The sequence below is a fragment of the Hippoglossus stenolepis genome, chromosome 6 (genome assembly GCF_022539355.2).
Source record: "Hippoglossus stenolepis isolate QCI-W04-F060 chromosome 6, HSTE1.2, whole genome shotgun sequence".
Taxonomy (NCBI): Eukaryota; Metazoa; Chordata; class Actinopteri; order Pleuronectiformes; family Pleuronectidae; genus Hippoglossus; species Hippoglossus stenolepis.
The window spans coordinates 11,202,407-11,221,421 of NC_061488.1; the positions used below are offsets into that span (position 1 = coordinate 11,202,407).

The window sequence follows — 19,015 nt, forward strand, 5'->3', positions numbered from 1 at the left end:
ATCAGTGTAATACATTTAGATGTGTGTGTGAATGATGTTTCTTTTCCAGATATTTAGGGGGCTGTCCCCTTCCACTAATTTCGAGAATTGTTTTACTTCTTCTGCTGACTGTTATTCTATCTCCATTTCCTCAATCCACATGAAATCCTGTCCGGTGCAACTGAAAATAACACGGCTTACTCACCCTTCAATGCCTTCACTGTGCACACACACACACACACACACACACACACACACGTGAAACTATTAAACACTTTGCCCTCTGACACCAACCAACCGGGATCACTGAGAAATATTAGAACTGGTTCCTGCAGCATGTTTTGAGATAGTGCACCATAAAATAATAATTACCGTAATGACCTGCAATGCTCTCAGGCCTTGTGGGTGATGAGAGCAGCCTGTGGGCCCGTGGCTGCACGATGTGGACCTGCTTGTCTTGATTCTACAGCAGTAACTCGATCTGCTGCAAGTGAAAATCCTAACTCTGCTCTGGTATGGATGGGGTAATAGCCCCGGGTGCTTTATAAGTTTATTTTAGGTAATAGAGACGCTTTTGTTACAGCCTCTTCCGCCCTCCTCTCCTTCTTTCTTTCTTTCTTTCTTTCTTTCTTTCTTTCTTTCTCTCTCTCTCTCTCTCTCTCTCTCTCTCTCTCTCTCTCTCCCCAAGTTTACCTTCCTCTGAAATTCCTCCGAAGTTGGTGACTGGCAGGAGAAAAAAGGGGATTTGATGAGAAACGCGGAGCGCATGCGCCATCTGAAGGTTTTGCGCTGCGCATCCACGCTGCGGTGAGCTAGTCTGTGAGAGGAGGCGACTGAGGCAGGTGAGGGAGAGAGAGAGAGAGAGAGAGAGAGAGACATAGAGAGAGAGAGAGAGAGAGAGACATAGAGAGAGAGAAAGAGGAGGGATAGTGGCGGATACTTTTCTGCACTTCAACACACACCGACACACACACACGGTGTGGGAAGACGACAGACTCGGAGCCGCAGCGAAGCCGCTTGTTGTCCACACGCCGTGCTCTTTTCCTCCCCCCCGGCACCGTGCGCTCTCGCCAAAGCCGCACTGTTTGGAGATAGTCGGCGCGGAAAGTTTTCTGGAGCATACTGTCTGGAGCCGATTAATTGTTACATCTGTTTTTTCTTCCTCCTCTTCTTCTTCTTCTTCTTCTTCTTCTTCTTCTTCTTATACGAGGCGGACGACGTTCTGCTCCGCATGTGAGGACTCTGAAATCGAGCCGAGGGATTGTCACAGAGGTTTTTTCGCACAGAATGGAAGGTAAATTGACAAGTCGTTTGTGGCGAGGATCACCGTGTGGATCTGCCCGCAGGTAGAAAACGCGCGATGACCTGAGCGTGTCAGCGGCTGGATTTAATCTGCATCAGTGTTTTCTTTTTTTGTTTTGCTCCGTTTTAGCTGTTTATCTGGAGCAGGCTTCGCTTGGATAGGGACTGTAAAAGTAGGCCGCTTTCAATTAGAAGATAATCCACGCGAGTATATGCGACTTTTTCCGCCGGTTGCACTTTGGGTTGCCGTAGATTTGCTCCTTTTTTTTTTTACGTGTTAATAGTCCCCGCAGAGTCGCACACTGAGTGGTTAAAGGAACCGATCCCTTGCCCCACACGTCATTGGACTTTGTGCGTAATATCGCGCACTCGCTGATCCCTGTTCCCCAAAACACCCCAAAACCTGCAGAACTTTAGCTTCACAGTCTGTTCACCCGAGCAAAGCACCTCCCAAGAGACCTGGATAAGAGCAACATAAAACTACAAGACTATTCCTCGCTGCAGCAAGGGAAGGAAACCATAAATCCACCTGGCCTGCACTGGGATTATTGGTTTGATATCGTCTGCAGAAAGTGGATTACAACTTCTAACGGGCTGTGATCCCTACCGGTGAGTATAGAAGCCTGCATGTCCCCTGGTTTTCCATGAAGTGACAGTTTTAACTTAAGTAACAGTGGACGATGTGTTTTGTGTGGATCCTAACGCTCCTTGGTGGATTTGGATAAAACTTCTTGACAGATGTGATGTGTGAAACGAGCCCCCGCACCCCCTCTCCTCTGCCTGTCATCCACATGTCACCGTCCTGCAAGACAGAAACAAATATAGGCTACAATAAGTCATTTTATATGAATTAATATATCGGATAATTTAAAAAACACCCTGCTGTGAGTGTCCTGTTGTTAACGGGACCCATGTGAAGTCAGACAATGCTCTTTGTGCTGCGTCTCCGCTTCAAATCCGTGCACCTGGCTCCCTCTCCTGGCTTAACAGGCAGCCAAAGACACTCCGCACCTTGACTCTATTAAATGCAGATAATGGTTCACAGATTTGTCAGTAAATTACAGAGCCGCGCAGTTATTATTTAACAATTATAATTTAATTGCTCTGTGAATTTTTGCACCCACACATCAATATCCACACAAGAAAAAACCTATTCAAATCCATGTCAGCGTTTATCCAAAGGCTTCAAAATGCAGGCCACTGGCTACTATAAATATTATCGCTTCAAATTGGCCCAGTCAATCATGAAAAGTTACCATAATTTGGCACCCCACGATTTTCTGCTCACATTTTTACAGTATTTTGTTCCTAAAATTTATGTTTTAGGTCGTTGTATTTTATTGTACTAATATTTTAGATCGTTTTGGCCAAAGGTGCAAGACAGAGAAAATAAAAAAGAAATAGAAAAAATATTTCGGCCCACATTTGACTAAAAGGTTAAATAATTACGTCCATTTTCTTATCGTCAAAGAAGCGTTTGGCTGCGTATTCTCTGCGCAGGTTTGATCCTAATGGATGAAGTCATTTTGAAACCGCCCTTTCCAATGATCCTGTGCAACAGCAGCGCCCGATGGGTTTATCATTTTTGACGATGCTACATTCTAATTGTTCTCTCCCTGTAATTTGTTCAATTTGATGCCACTTCCACCGACAGAAATCCGCAGGGTAGTCATCAGTCATCCGCTCAGGTCCCGTGAATACTTCACTCGGGTCAAATCGTTTGCAGGGGTCACGGAGCGCAGGATTTACGCAGCGCTCACTGCAGATGCCAAACGCAGGATTGGTTTTATATCTGAGCTGAACAAATCGTGAGTTACGCGCAGGGCTGAATATCCGCAGCCGCCGAGACGAATAAAACCAGTTTATGAGATATTCATTCATAATTAATAGACTACACTCTTGTTTCTCTTTAAAAACGAATTCTTACTGTTCTCTCCTCTGATTGGCCGAGACTCGTAAACTGCGCGCACCTGTGCCGTGGTGACGGTTCATTCAAATATGATTACGCACAATCATGCGGCACATCCAGTTTGGCGCACGAGCTAATATGAAATTGCCAATGTTAATTATCCGTGAATTAAAATGTGTGTTCGCATGCTGCTCCAGCTCTGGTTTAAAATCAGTGGCAAACCGCCGCCCTCTGTGGACCATCGCTTTAATTTATCTGGATGAGGTGCAAGGAACATAACATAACCTCAGCAACTGCTCTACTGAGGCAAAATGAAAGCATATGATCGTGTGTGTGTGTGTGTATGTGTGTGTATGTGTGTGTGTGTGTGTGTGTGCGCGCACCCGGGCGCTGGGTGAATGATGGTGAACTTGGCCTTGTCTTTAATGAGTATTAGGCAGGGCCCAAGTCCCCACGACACAAGCCTGGAAAATGACGCAGCATGACAAATTAGAGCTGCTCTCAGACCCAAACTTCACACACGGCCCAACTCGGGGGCTGGCACGTCGGTTTAACTCGGAAATTTAAGGGTAATTATTTTAACTCATTTTCTGCCTACATGGCGGCCAGACTCTATCACCAAGAGCCACGCAGTTGTCTGCACATATTTTGACTCTTTTTTTTTTTTTTTGGTCCCACCTTGTAATTGCTTTTGATTTTCAAAAAGTTGAGCTCTTAAAAACATCAGGCACCGTCACCCGCTGACGTGGCTCCTGAATGGCCGATCCACATTCCTTTTTAATTAGCTGAATATGAAATATTAATTTCAATATTTTTTTTTGTATTTCATCATTTGTCAAATTTCATATCTAATAGTTGTTCCAGAAAACGAATTAAAGTAATTTATGCGTTTTGTGTTCTCTTCTAAATCCTATTAAGATGTTTGCAATTAACTGTAATGAAAACGACTTTAAAAACGAATCTGTGTGACAGTATTATTATTTCACAGAGGCCTGTTTCTTATTTACAGAAATTAACTAAATCAAATCTTGTCAGCAGGAGTTGATCAGGTCTGCCATTGGTTAAAAATGGTGCAAATACGAACAAATAATGGGTTTTATTTCAAATGTCTGCATGTTGAAGATCTAATGTTGTAATGAATCAGATTTGCAGTAAAAATATAATCATAATTGTTGGTTATATCAATAGTAAATGTGTAACCTGAAATGTGTTTAAAATAAGGTATTGGCCAAACACACACACACAATTACATATATACATACACACACACTCACTCTGTGGCCTCTCTCATTCTTTCTGTATCTTTCTCTTTGTGCGTTTCTCTCTGAGTAAAGTGAACTGTCAGGAATGTGTCTAGTTGGCGTTTCATGGTCATTGTGTCTTCTCCAGCTCTTCGTCTATCAGTCGTATGTGATTCACACTCAGACCTGCTGCCAAATGACGTCCCAGCAAGCACTGATATCCTCAGGGCACTCATATCACACACACACTCACACACACACGCAATATCAGTCCTGCAAAAGAGAGTTTCAGTATATAGAGGCACATTGCTGAAAGTATTTCTCCTGCATTCCCCATCGTACATTTTGACATTGCATGTCTCCTGTCTTTTTTTCCCCCCCTGTATCATGCACAATAAACTGTGTGTGAGAGACGAAACGTCCAGACAGGCAGACTGACGTGCATCCTGTTCTCTGTCCTCCCTCAGATCAGCGGCAGTATGAACCTGAGGCTGGTGTGTGTGTGTCGGCCTGTCTGCTGGCCCTTTGGCAGCGTGTTGGACTCCAGACACTGCGTCTTTGCCCTCACTCTGCTCACACTCCTCATGCAGGTGGTGGTGGAGGCCAACTCGTGGTGGTATGCATTCATTTTTCTCTCCATATATGAAGTATTTCTGTGTGTCATTTTTGCACTTTTTTTGTGTGTGTGTGTGTGTACTTGTCATATAGTGAGTTTAAATTGTCGGCTTTTACAAATGCAGTTTCTCTTGTCACTCTTACATGAATCCCATTTGTAAAAAGGAGAGTCTAAGAAGCAAAACATTTAGATTGACATTGATTTTTTTTTTTTTTTAAAAAGCGTTTTCACTCGGAGTTGATTTCAGGCCTGTGTGTGCATGTTTGCTAAATGATCCTCCTCAGCTTCAGTTGCACCACATATGAAGTAATACAACATGCTGACTGTGCCACATTAACTTTTTCAGGAAGACCTTTTTTTTTTTTCTTCCATATTTTCTTTCTTCGCTTATTGCCAAACCAAAATTATGAATATTATAGAAAACATAAAATGCTGTGGTTTATGAGTCGGCGTCAAAATATGTGCAAACACGAACACAGTGTGTGTGTGACTGAACGGGTGCATGTGTATATACACACGCATGCGTTGTGCTGCCATTGGGAGAAAAGTCCATATTTGAGCATGCTGAAGTTGTGATAGTGGAAAAGACTGTTTACCAGTCACCATAGAAGCACTACTTCAACCAAATCACAACTCCTTACATCCCGTGGCTGTTTTTCTGTTTCTTTACCTAATTGTGCACTTGTATTTGTATATGCCGACTTGAGTGCTTGTGGAAGATCATGAAGCATTTACAGTAAACTCACACTTCCTGTGTACGACTTTTTATTTACTTCAGAAACGCAGATCAAAGCGAGTGGTGACATCATGTGGTGATGGACCAATTATATGAAAATAATAATTTAAACTATTAATTTGAAGAGGATTTCAACAGATAAACATAGTTTAATGGGCTCGGCTCAGTAGGCGACTACATTAAAGGTCCAGTAATGAGTTGGATTACGGGCCCAGCTGAGGAGTCGCACATTACCACAGGCCTTTTGGAAAGCTCTGCTGGGAGCACAGACTGTGTGTGTGTGTGTGTGTGTGTGTCTGTGTTTCCTCTTTGAGAGGACACGCAGGTGTGAATGATTTAGAGTGTCCGAGCAGAAGGTCTGCTCGTGTGTGTGTGTGAGAGGCCGAGCGTACTAACCGTGTGTATGTTGATTTCTTTTTTTTTTTTCCTCCGTGTGCTTGTGTGTAAGTCTGCATATGTTTGTGTGTGTGTGTGTGTGTGTGTGTGTGTTTCCAGTCTGCGTTCCCTCGCTGCTGAGTTCCCCCAGTTGATCAGGTTACACTGGGGGCTAATTGTCTCTCTCTTGGGGCTCGGGGATGGGCTGCTCTAATTGTCCTGTGGCCTGGAACCAGATGCTCATACTAGTGTTTCCCTCTCTCTCTCTCTTTCAACTGTGTTTGTCTCCGTCTCTTTCCCCCTTTGAATTCATTTTTATTTCCCTTCTTCAAAAGGTTACACAGAATTCATGGCTGAGAGAGCTGTCTGTGAGGAAACATGAATTATGACGAACGTTTCAGCACAACGTAGGAATATATTGTTTCTTTTTAGTGGGCATTGTACGAGCTTAGTCAGCTGAATATTACCCAAGACAGTGGTTTCTGACCTAAAGTTGGAACGACATCATGAGTCCACAAGATACATCTGGAGGGTTTGTGAGCTTTTCTTCGAGGAAACAGAACAAAACTCACATTTCTGCTGCACAAAACTATGTTTTCGGACTTTTCTTACATCTTACGTTTTTGTAAAATACTGTAGAGTTCGGCCTCCTACATTATCTAATATAAATGATTCACAACATTCCTAGCAAGAAAATATCACACTCTTTCTGAAAATGCTCACAGCTCAGAGATATAATATCCAACCTGTGGCGAGGGTTTATTTTCAGGCACTGGCTGTTACAAGTAAATTAGGTTGGGAGCTAATGCTTCAAAGCGTCTGCTTCTTTAAATTCTTCCTTTTATTTAATCTTTTGACCCAGTTCTTTTACTTATATTCCTCATTCCCTCTTTTCTCTTTCTTACTCCCGTCTTTCTGCTTCCATTTATCATATGCTCTTGGCCCTAAATGGCACATTTGTAGTGTAGTGTCAGGAGAAGTGTGCAGAGTTTCACTCCATCCAGTGACTGCTTCTCATTTCAATGATTAACATTCTGCAGTTCCGTCCACAAGCAGGAGAAAGCAGCTGTTGATTGTGAATTTGGCCAGAAACCTTGCCATACACGTTATTTTTTATGGCTCACGAGTGAAAACAACTGTGTTATTTGTCTCACTCATCCAGGTCTCTGGCCATGAACCCTTTACTGATCCCAGAGGCCTACATCATCGGTGCCCAGCCTTTGTGCAGCCAGCTGGTGGGCCTGTCACAGGGCCAGAAGAAGCTGTGCCAGCTCTACCAAGACCACATGCAGTACATCGGTGAGGGGGCCAAGACGGGCATCAGAGAGTGCCAGTACCAGTTCAGACATCGGCGCTGGAACTGCAGCACAGTGGACAACTCTTCTGTTTTTGGACGGGTCATGCAAATAGGTAAGAAATTGAATAAAATCACATATACCTTAGATATGTTTTCACAATCGCCAACACATGCACGTGTTTGCAGTACATTCATACACACATGCATTACATATCTTGCCTTAATTCATTCTTCCACCTCGTGCGCGTGCGCGTGTGTGTGTGTGTGTGTGTGTGTGTGTGTGTGTGTGTGTGTGTGTGTGTGTGTGTGTGTGTGTGTGTGTGTGTGTGTGTGTGTGTGTGTGTGTGTGTGTGAGTGAGAGAAATGTATGGGGCTGCTGATTCTCAGCAGCTGTGTGGAGGGAATAGTTGGTGGGTGAGGTTGCTGGATAAATCACATGTGGCTTTGGCCTGCTCAACCAGCTCCCGACATGGAGCAGGAGGGAGGCAGAGAATCTGCTTCTCCCCTGATGAATGGGAGACAATCTAACACACATACATGCACATATATACACAATTGTGTACACACACACACACATTGGCGCGTGTTCTGCAGAGCTGGACTGTAGCTGCAATGTATTTATAAGTAATAAGAGTGCAGTGGGTGTATGCACCAATACATCACCTTGTCAGACATTACAGTGTACATGGATGTGTGCGTGTTCATGTTCATGGAGCGTGTTCAGATCTCTAATATAAAAATCAAGGGCTTTGACAATCCTCTCTTGAAAGTGATTCCCACTCCTGGCTCCTATCATGTACCATGGTTTGTTTTAGTTTTCTTTGGATGTTTGCCTTCACCTCAGGGGCTAATGTAAAGGTGGTTTACTATTTATTGACCATAACTCTCCGGCTGAATTACAACGAATCTATGCAATGTCCGTGCTGGGATCATTGCAGCGGGTCTGGCTGCATCGTGGCAAAATCTGAACAGATGCCATTTTGTCAGCACTTGTGGTGCTCACGTTTTTGGATTCTTTCAAATTCCTCCTCAGTAACGCACACAGAGAGATGTGCGTTTTTTTATCAGGTTGTTTCTCTTTAAAGGGTCAGTGCACACAAATTCCTAAAAAAAAATAAAAAGAAAGGGGGGAAAAAAAATTCCCACCCACTCAACCTGCACTCAGAATGTTTTGCTTTTTCATTTGTCCAGATAATGAGATATCCATCTCTCTAAGATTTCTGCTCCTGCCCTAACACAATTAATGGAACGGAATTTCATTTGTGGCGCTCGGAGCTGTAAAAATAACATTTAATGCACACAGCAGCAACTTGGCTTTCCAGAAATAACGTTCCAACTGCTCTGGGTAACCCACACGATGTGCTGTCAACTGTTTTCATGGTGACACTTTTTTTTGTTTTTTTTCCTGGTAGAATGTGGTTCTACTGAAAACGGATCACAGTGAGAAGTAATGAAGTAAAACATTGTTTTTGCAAAGAGAAGTTGCCGTTATAATGTGAGCAACTAAAAACGACATTTCACTGACTTTGCTTTATACTGGGGTAGACGATGCATAACTAAAACAATTTGCATTCATAGTTAGCATTTGTTTTTTTATATTTTTAAAAATTTAGATGAGTTGATCATGAGTTGACTGTTTATATTCCCTGCAAGTGAATGGGTCTGTTTTCGCTCCGTTCTTGCTGATTCAGCCGGGTCCGTGTCTCTGGTGCTGCCGACTCCCTCTCCACAGATCAGTCTTCATAGAAACCTCATCAGCAGCCGCTCTCTCCCGCCGCTCCTCTCCCTCCCTCTCCCTCCTCAACGTCGCTCCTATCTCAGGCCGCTCTGGGCCAAGTAAACACGTCCTCCTCTCGCACTGTCCGTCTGTCCGTCTGAACACCCATCTTACTGTCTGTCTGCTGGCTCGGGACACTGCCGGGTGATTTAAAGTTGAGCTCCAGGTGGTGCTGGCGTGGTTTGGTTTCGGACCCTCTCCCTCCCCTGCCCGGCTCCAGGGTGGAGTACAGAGGAGAAGGGCGGCTGCAGTTTGGGAGACATCCCTTTGTCTGTCCTCAGGTCCTATTCGGTCCAATATCCTCAGGCTGATTGTTCTGGATGAATAAATCAACCCCTCTCTGATCAGCTCCTGCCAGAGTTTCCCTGTGATATTAAGCGCGTGCACGTGTCCTCTTTTCCATTTTGCTTCCTTTTTTTCCCCCCCTTTTAATGTCTTTTTCTTGACTTATCTTTTCAGTCATCTTGTCTTTCTCCTCCCTCATCTCCCATTCCCTGTCCGTCTGTTATTGTCATTAAAGCCTTCTCTCTGAAGGTTCAGCCCAGCAGGTATACGAGCGGTGCATTTATATTTTGTAGCAACCCCTGTCTTCGATGTCAACGCGAGGCCTCATGTTGGCTGCTTCCTTTTTTCTTTGCTTATCTCCTCATCTTGGTTTCCTCTTGGAAACTGTGGAGACTGTGGCTTTGTACAGTAATTGATAGTAATGGACAGAGCATTTGGTGACAGAAAAATCAGCTTACATGTGATTTTCTGTGGTTCTACTGAGATTCCCAGCCTCTTGTCTCAATAGAGGGAATGCGAGGGGCAGAAACAGTGGGAGTTAACGAGCGATGGCTCCAGAATCGCTGTCGTGACAAGAGTCCCTGTCACTTTGGATTTGGGTGAGATGGCAGCTGCTTGTTAAGAGGCATGTGTGTCACTGGAGGGCGCTCTCCTCTCTCTGGCTGAAGCCCAATAACAGCAAACCAGATTTCACTGTTCAGACTGTTGGTGATGAGGAGCCTGCAGGACTTGGCTGAGGTGCTCTGTAATCTTAAGTGTATGGTGAATGCTGTCGTATGACATCACATATCATAACACGCTGCAGATTCTTAAAGCAAAATGACAGTGAGACAAATTCACTATAAACTAAATACACATGCATGACCTATTCAAAAAAAAAAAAAAGAAACCAAGGATGGATTTTGCCAAATGATAAAACTGCATTCTCACATTTCTCATTCACTCTTATTATGTCAGATTTGATATGACATTCCTGTTTTTGTTTTGTGTGTTTACAGGCAGCCGAGAGACGGCGTTCACTTATTCCATCAGCGCAGCGGGGGTGGTGAACGCGGTGAGCCGTGCCTGCAGAGAAGGGGAGCTCTCCAGCTGTGGGTGCAGTCGTGCGGCTCGCCCCAAAGATCTGCCCCGGGACTGGCTGTGGGGCGGCTGTGGAGACAACCTCAACTACGGCTACAGGTTCTCCAAGGAGTTTGTGGACGCACGCGAGAGAGAGAAGAGCTACCCCAAAGGCTCGTATGAGAGCGCGCGGCTGCTGATGAATCTCCACAATAACGAGGCTGGACGGAGGGTGAGAGACCGGGATTACATGCACAAACACACTTACAAAGGGATTTCAGATGTCACCAGATAAGAGCAGAAAGGGATAAGCTCCAGGCCCCAGAATGAGACCGACCAGTGATAGAAAGAGCAAGAGGAGCTTGGAGGTGAGACAGTCCAGGTCGATCAGACAGGTCTCAGCTGATCATGTGTGCAACAGCTCCGTCTGCTCTCCCCTCCTGAGGCTTTGATCTGTGGGGAGATGGAGTCACTGGAGCTGCAGCTCTGGGGTTTCTTTTCCGTTCCAAACATCTTGAAACCACCTCAAAGGAAAAACGTAATAGCAGATATCTGTTGCCAGGCTGTTCTCTCTCAAGGAGGACAAATGAGTGGACAACGTCTTTTATTCAGTGCACCAGTGGAGACATTGACAGGATCATTTGGTCGTTTATGACAAATTACCGCTTCATACGATCATAAACAGCTCATTGCGCAAATATTTATGTAGCCAGGACAAATTAGAAATATGAAACATTTGGATGTTGTTTTTTTTGCAGTTTTATGTAACCCAAGTATTTATTTTCCCTTTTTCCATTCCCCTCTTACTTACTTTCAGACCGTGTCGGACCTTGCCCACGTGTCGTGCAAGTGCCACGGGGTGTCGGGCTCCTGCAGCCTGAAGACCTGCTGGCTGCAGCTGGCTGACTTCCGCAAGGTGGGTGACGCGCTGAAGGAGAAGTACGACAGTGCTGCCTCCATGAAGCTCAACATGCGTGGAAAGATGGTGCAAATGCACAACAAGTTCAACGCTCCGACGAGCCACGACCTGGTGTACATCGAGCCCAGTCCAGACTACTGCCTGAAGAACCAGAGCACGGGCTCCCTGGGCACGGTGGGACGCCTTTGCAACAAGACGTCAGAGGGCATGGATGGCTGCGAGCTGATGTGCTGCGGCCGCGGCTACGACCAGTTCAAGGCGCAGATAGTGGAGCGCTGCCACTGCAAGTTCCACTGGTGCTGCTACGTCAAGTGCAAGCGCTGCACCAAAATCGTAGACCAATTTGTCTGCAAGTGAGAAGGAGCGTTGCCTGTGTGTTTGCTTGCAGACGATGGGCGTCCGTCTGTGTGTGTTCATGAGCAGAGGAGCAAAAGGAGTTGCACACAGTGAGAGAATGGAAGAAAGAAACTATATAAATTATATTTATAGAGTTAAACAATTATGCCATTGCAAAAAGACTGACTCTTTTTTTTTTTTTTTTTTCAAAAAAAAAAATCTTATGTCTTCAGAAACTGAGAGTATCGTGAAATATTTATTTTGAGATTGTTATGTTATATTTTGGCCCAGTCATCACCAGCTGATTTTAAACCCATACAAGTGCCTAAAAAGTGGCTGGAAGTTTTCCTCCTTTCCATCCGCACCATTTCCTAATTTCAAAATAACATCACTTTTCTTGTCAGATGGGCCACACTGATTGCAAAATTGGACGGTGCCTCCCATTTCCTAACGAGAGTAGAGTTTGATATTTGTGGCACAGTTGAATAAGAGGTTCCTGGTTTGTTGTTTGGAGATGTTGGTAAGAGACTGATGTGTTTCCGTGGGGCCCAGTCCACAAACCAGCCTTCCCATCCACACCGAAGTCTTCTTGTCCCCTCTCTCATCACTGTTGGTTCTTGGAGTACAGTGGCTACAGTAAGAGGGCTGTTTCGGGGTATGGGCCTTTTTATTAAGCTGTCCCAGAAGCCTTAAGAGTTCCCCAGGTGCTGCAGCAAGCCCTCCACCATTATGCACTTTGATACAGAGGCTTAAACCTGTCTGTACGTGTCTGTTCAGCTGTTTTTTACTACAGTGCATCAGCTAATATATCAATATTATAGCTTTTCATTCTTTTCCATATTAATTCAGATTATCCATTTAACATTATTCTACAATACTTAACATGGTTTGAATATATATGGGCAATGTTGTGGTTACAGTGGTGAAATATTCAATGCTCTGTGTATATAGTATGTCTATCCAGCCAATCAGTAAACTGTATTTATTTTCTTTAACCAGATCCTCCTTTTTAAACTTAAAACAGAAACGCGTCTGAGATCAACATTTTGTCGGACATCAACTTTCAGAGTCACTTTTTAATTTGTTTTTTTTCCTCACTGTTGCGGCTCTTCACTGTTTCTTTTGTAAAGGGAAAAGCACCTTATTGTTTGGAAACACACTTTCTTCACTCATGTTGAGCTTTACCGTTACACACACACACACACACACGTGTCACAGATGTTCAGATTTTATCAATGCCACAAATTTCCAAAACCACTCAGTTAACAGCTCACTGTCCCTGTGATGATTCTCAATAGACAAACTATTTCTACCAATCCAACTATGTATATTTATAAGCTTCTCCATGAATTTGAGGTTTGTTAAACTTAATGTGTTATAGCTGATATTTTGTTACTTTTTAGAAATTGGCTCAATGCTCTACTTTGTTTCAATAAATATCAAATGTAAAACCAGTGGAGGAGTAGTCGCTCACAGTGTTTCTTCAAGTTTTGTTTATCCTTTTATTTCCGGACGGACCTTTTTTCCCCCCATTCAAGATATACACTGGAAAAAGAAAAGTGTTTACCAACTGAACTCTCAGGAGTTGGCTATCATGCTGACACGGATCAAATCACGTGCAGGGTTGAAAACATCACAGCTTGAAAAAATGTTATCTGGTCATTTAAGAAATGTGATGAAAAAATATCCCCAACATTGGCCTGATAAACTGTTTTATCGAAATCAAAGGGATTTTACAATTTTTCAAAATAGCCCTGGACTCCCAAAGGTTAAAAAGTTAATGGTAAACAAAATTTCAAATTAAAATTAGTTACTGAGTTAATATATTTTCTTAACTCTAATCTGAAAATTACAAAATTTCTAATTGTGACCAATTGAAATAATGTTTTAAAGTTCTTCCAGCAATTTGTTTTTCCTAGTACATTGCAAAAAAAAAGTGTATCCTCATGAAAGGTGTGTGCATCTTTGTAGACTATGAGCTAGAGTTATTTTTCTTCTTTTTTTTAAATCGAACATTTCAGTGATTTATTTATTTATTTATTTTTTAACCTTCGTTCACTCGCTCCTCACCCATGGGCAGATTTAGTAACAGACGGTCAAACCCACGTCGGGTGACAGCTGTTTCAGGCTCGGAGCGAACAAAGACGACGAGAGCTTTTGGAAGATGGCCTGGAGATTTGGTGTCTCTCAGGGGGATGGTCGAGGTTGAATTCTAAGCGCCCTTCAACAATCCAGTGACAGTGGATCAGTTAATGGAATGATTAATCATATTGGAGAATAAGAAAAGGGGGATTTCTTGTGGGGGATGGGGCTGTCTGGAAGACGACTGGGCCCTGTCAGAGTCTGCCGGAGCTCAAGAGGAGACGCAGAGACCAGGAGAGAAGATTGGGTAATGAGAAACGGGGGACTGCATGAGGGCTGGATGAGAGGGGAGTAATAAGGAGAGGGGAGGCCCGAGGGAGAGCAGCAGCGAGAAAGTGCTTTAAGGAAAGTAGAGCTGAAGGACTTCCATTACAGTGTAAACGCTCCTGACATTGACTAATATTTACACTGGTAAAATGATACTGACTTTAGGAGCACATCCCATATGTGACCCTGTCAATTGGCCCCATATGTGTGTACTTGCATGTGCACCCACTTGCACAAAGCGTGTTACATCATGACAAGTGTTTACATTTCTGATTGGTGTCACGCAGGCCAATATGCAAAGAGAGGAGATAGAAAGTTAGCGAGGAGGGAGAGAAACTGAAAGAGGATAAACATTTTTTAAAAAGCCTCAGAGGAGACAAAGACAGAGAGAGGTTTTATAAACATGAACCCTCTTGTCAACAGCGAGTTTTATAAGGATATGAAATCACCCTTCCCTCAACTGTGTGTCTCATACGTGCATGAAGGTCAGAAATACTCGCACACGCTCGACAAGGTTCCTCGGATGTGTGAGTGAGTGATGGCCGACTTCACACCAGCACGACTCTCCTGGCTGCGGCACAAACAGAAATCCAGGTGCGCTGCAGGCGGGTCGAAACGTGACACCCGCAGGTGCACAGGTATGACTTACCTGACACACTCGTTTAGAGAAAGACACACAGATACTTCCAGATGTTTAAACAACACACGTCGAGGGGAAAAAAAACTGTTTTGGCAGGCTCCCACCTCCCGCTTCATAGGTGATGTGGGCGACTAAATGTTTACACGCCTGTTCGGCAGAGAATAACGCCGTCTTTTTGTGGCTGTGGTCACAGGGTGATAAGGTTGTGATTTAGGTTTGCACACACAATTAACTGTGCACCACAAGAGCACTTAGTAGCTTTAGGAGTTGCACCCACACTTTGGAGGAGGAGGAGCGCAGCAGACATTTTGAGGCGGTGTAAAACCTGGCAACTCTTTGTCGTCTGCTCCTCACAGTTAATCTAAGAAAACAGCAGCCTGTCTAAGATGTAGCCCTCTTCCATCTATCTCACATTGCGCTCATATTTTCCTCCTCATATAATCTCCCTTTCTCACAGAAAATAAACAAAAACACATGTTGACGGGAATGGTTTATTTCCCAGAAGCAACGTTGATGGTTTCACATTGTCAAAATGTTGAAAAATGCAAAGAGCTCAAGGGTTTATGACAAGCAAAGACGATGATTACAACAAGGGAGAGAACAGGCTGCATAAAACACAGCTAACCGAGTGGTCCTACATCTTCTCTTACTTCTACCGCGCTCAAATTCCTCTGAGGTTCTTCAGGACGAATAGGTTTTCCTATAACAAAGCAGCTGGTTGATATGAGGCAACCTCCCGCTGCCGAAGCCAGATCTGCTGACCGCAAATTTATAGATTCATAAATATTTTGTTGATTCTGTTCCTGTTGTGGAAAAGGCTGAACCAATGTTCTACTGTAAAGGAAATATACTATGCTTCACATATTGATGTAATACATCTAGCCCACATTTTACCATCTGTGAAACAAAACCTCAGCTTGAACTTTCGCCCGTGCCGTGTTATTCTAACCACGCTACACCGTGGCCTGAGGAGTTTTCGGGGTACATAGAAACAGTCTCGATCCTGTTCAGAGCTCCGTGAAACTCTGCCTGGAGCAACACATGACGATCACTGCAGAAAACTTCGATTGGACATAAAACACCTTCTCTCTGCTGATGGTTAGCTTCGTTGCTCCAGAAGCCTCAGCAAGCAGAGCTCCAGAGCTGTCAGTGCAACAGCTCTGGCAAAGCTCATCACTCCGAGCAAAAGTGGAGCTTGTTCCATTCGCCAGTTCTTACTGTAAAACTCTCATAAAGCGAGACAAACCGGGCCAAACTGCGAGCACTCAGCAGGGCTGCATTTAGAGCTATTTGGGATTGTGGTTGTGTGTTTTAGAGCGAGAGAGGGCAGGACACCGCACCGTGACGTCGCAAACAGTCTGCACTGGATCAGAGGGATGGGTCGGTGCCACAAAGTTTCCGGCCCCCCCTCCTCGCTGTCCCTGCCAGTTCCATCCCGGTGCCGCCGCCCCCCCTCCCCTAAGAAACCACTCGCACCACAAGTTGTTTCAATGGGGCACAACTGCGACTGAAAATAGAAGGGTTAAACATAGAGGTCGCAGTTTCTCAATGTGCATGAGTGAGGCTTTTGTGTGTGTGTGTGTGTGTGTGTACACGTGTGTATGTGTGTCAGTTCAATTACTGTCCCTATCCTAATAAGTTTTATTTGCAAAGTTTATCATATACTGTGATGAACCGGTTACCATGGTTACTCAATTATGAATTAGCCCCATGTCGTACAATCACGATTTACAAAATGCAGTTGCAAACCAGAAGAATTGAGAATGTCCCAGGAGAGATCTGCAAATGGAAATGTAAAGGAACATATTGGGGTGTGTGTGTGTGTGTGTGTGTGTGTGTGTGCGTAGCATTGAAGCAGAACTGTATAGTGCACTGCAGCTCATCTCGCTTTATTACTCACAGATGTGGAAACATATTCACCTTCATATGACAGTAAAGGATTACAATCTGGCGTTCTGTCTTGAATGTCATACAGAATGACCGTTCTACCAAATGAAGTTTTTCTGCACGTTAATAGATTTTGCAGAGCGCTCATGAAAAAGGTAAACATTGACTGTGGACTATTGCGCTCTGACATCTGATCTGTTGTTCTAAGAGACCCCGATGCTGCGCGTTTCTGTCGTCTCACTGCTCTGCCCTCGTACAACTCCATTTCGAAGTCAGTGTGGGTTACATACACGCTCACTGTCATCGCATGGGATCTTCTCTATCGCTCCTCTTCTCTGGCGGAGGCGGAGGTGGTGATGTGTGTGTTTGTGTGTGTGTGTACGTGTGTAAGTGTGCGTGCGTGCGTGTGTGTGTGTGTGTGTGTGCAGCTCTGCCCCACAGGGAGCTGAGTGCCAGGTCAGAGCCAGTAGCTGAGTGATTCTGTCAGCCTGTTAAGCCTTCGTGGATTACACTAAAGTGGGCCCCTGGGGTTGCTCCGACATCAGTGCAGCTCTGCCCAGTTATGGTTAAAGTATCATACGGCAGTTATTGAGCTTCCTTTTCCGTCCTCAGTGTCTAGAACTAAATTTACACCTACAATACATCTATCACAGCTCGGCACTTTATACAGGAGATGATGGAAATGAGTGTAAAAAAAGCTTGTGCTGCACGGCTAACAGAACATTTAAGGCAACAGACTCCTGACGTATGCAGGAACGCTGTCAGAGACTATGAGCTACTTGGGAAAGCCATAAGAGAAGTATATACTGGTGATTATCTTTAATAAGAAACTCCTGTTTTGCAACACTTGGGTGTACAGTAGAAACTAGAAGGACACTTAGAGAGCGCATAGGCTGAATTGCCACTTTATCAAGACGTTCAATATACATGTATATACACGTTTATCGTGAACACAGGAATATTCTGGAAACTGTTCACATCAAACACAGGCAAAATATTCGTACTCCCATACAGTTTGAAGGAATATTTGTTACGGTACAGAAGTTGAATAAAGATCAATCCCCTGAAAATACTTATTTTCATTCACAAAATCTTGATCATTATCCAGATCTGCACAAAATCTCACCTGTTGTGCACTCTCCAGATTTGTTTTCATAAACTCTCTGTATTGTTTCTTCACAAAGTCACAAGTATGTGGTAAAACGCACTATCTAACAAAATAAAATCCTGGATCCACCCTCTGATGCGAATCCATACCAAAATTGACTGGGTTCTTCTCTGATCCACACCACATCTTTCCACCAAGTTTTGTGGAAATCCATTCATTAGTTGTTGTGTAAAATAACCTCCTTGGTAGAGGTAAATATATCCTTGATAATACATTTTAAAAAGTCAGAGTCCCCTCAAAATAAATTCACTAATTTCAGTCTCAGATTGAACGGTTCTCTCTTCTCTATAGAATACGACAACAACATGACATCATATCACCTAAATTGATGTAATTCGTTATAATCTCATCGCAGTGAGGAGTGAAAATGTAAGAGACAAAAACGGTCAGAGAGGGGAAACGGCAGAGGAAGCTCACAGACAGTGACTGATGCGCTCCTGGTCTCTCAGATGAAGTCATTTGCTTTAAAAAATCCGTATTAATGAAGCGTATCAGTGAAGTGTTGAAGTTCGGGTTTAAGAGGGATCCTCAGAGTCGCTGGCAATTAATCAACTCAGACTGATATGAAGAACTGGACCTCTGTGAGACTGGTGTGTAGTCTGGCACATAAAATGCACAATGGGGAAAATCTGAAGCTCTGAATGGATTAAAACCGAGCGCCAAGAATTATGTCCTGGGTGACGATGAGCCACTGTCTCAAGACAAGTCAAATAAACCAGAGAAACGGAAAAACTAATCCTCTGTGTTGAAAACAAACACAGCAAATGGACCGCATTATTACTGCAAGTGAGCACGGAGGCCCAGTCATGCGATCGTGAAACAGGGAGAGCCGTGCCACTGCCTCTAGTAAGAAACAGCAATGCTAAAAAATCCCCCACGTAGGTCACACAGGATGCGCTCGGACTGAGAACTAGAGACACACACACACACACACACACACACCCATCATAACTTTTACCATCACAGAAAAAAATGTAATGGACCAAAGGAAAACATATTTTTCCAACAGTTTTGGCCATTTCTCTCCTGATGACTGACACCCGGGCTAGTTAGTGCCCTCATTAAAAAGCACTTAATGAA

General features: G+C 44.0%; 1 protein-coding gene across 1 annotated transcript; it reads left to right on the top strand.

The window, feature by feature from the left end:
• Positions 1-755: 755 nt before the first annotated feature.
• On the top strand, positions 756-13,285 carry wnt5a (wingless-type MMTV integration site family, member 5a). The gene is made up of 5 exons (XM_035159969.2): positions 756-1,890; positions 4,899-5,047; positions 7,321-7,568; positions 10,516-10,808; positions 11,394-13,285. Exons 2-5 carry the CDS (start codon positions 4,911-4,913, stop codon positions 11,850-11,852), a joined length of 1,137 nt encoding a protein of 378 aa, XP_035015860.1. The 5' UTR covers positions 756-1,890; positions 4,899-4,910; the 3' UTR covers positions 11,853-13,285.
• The last annotated feature ends 5,730 nt before the right edge of the window (positions 13,286-19,015 follow it).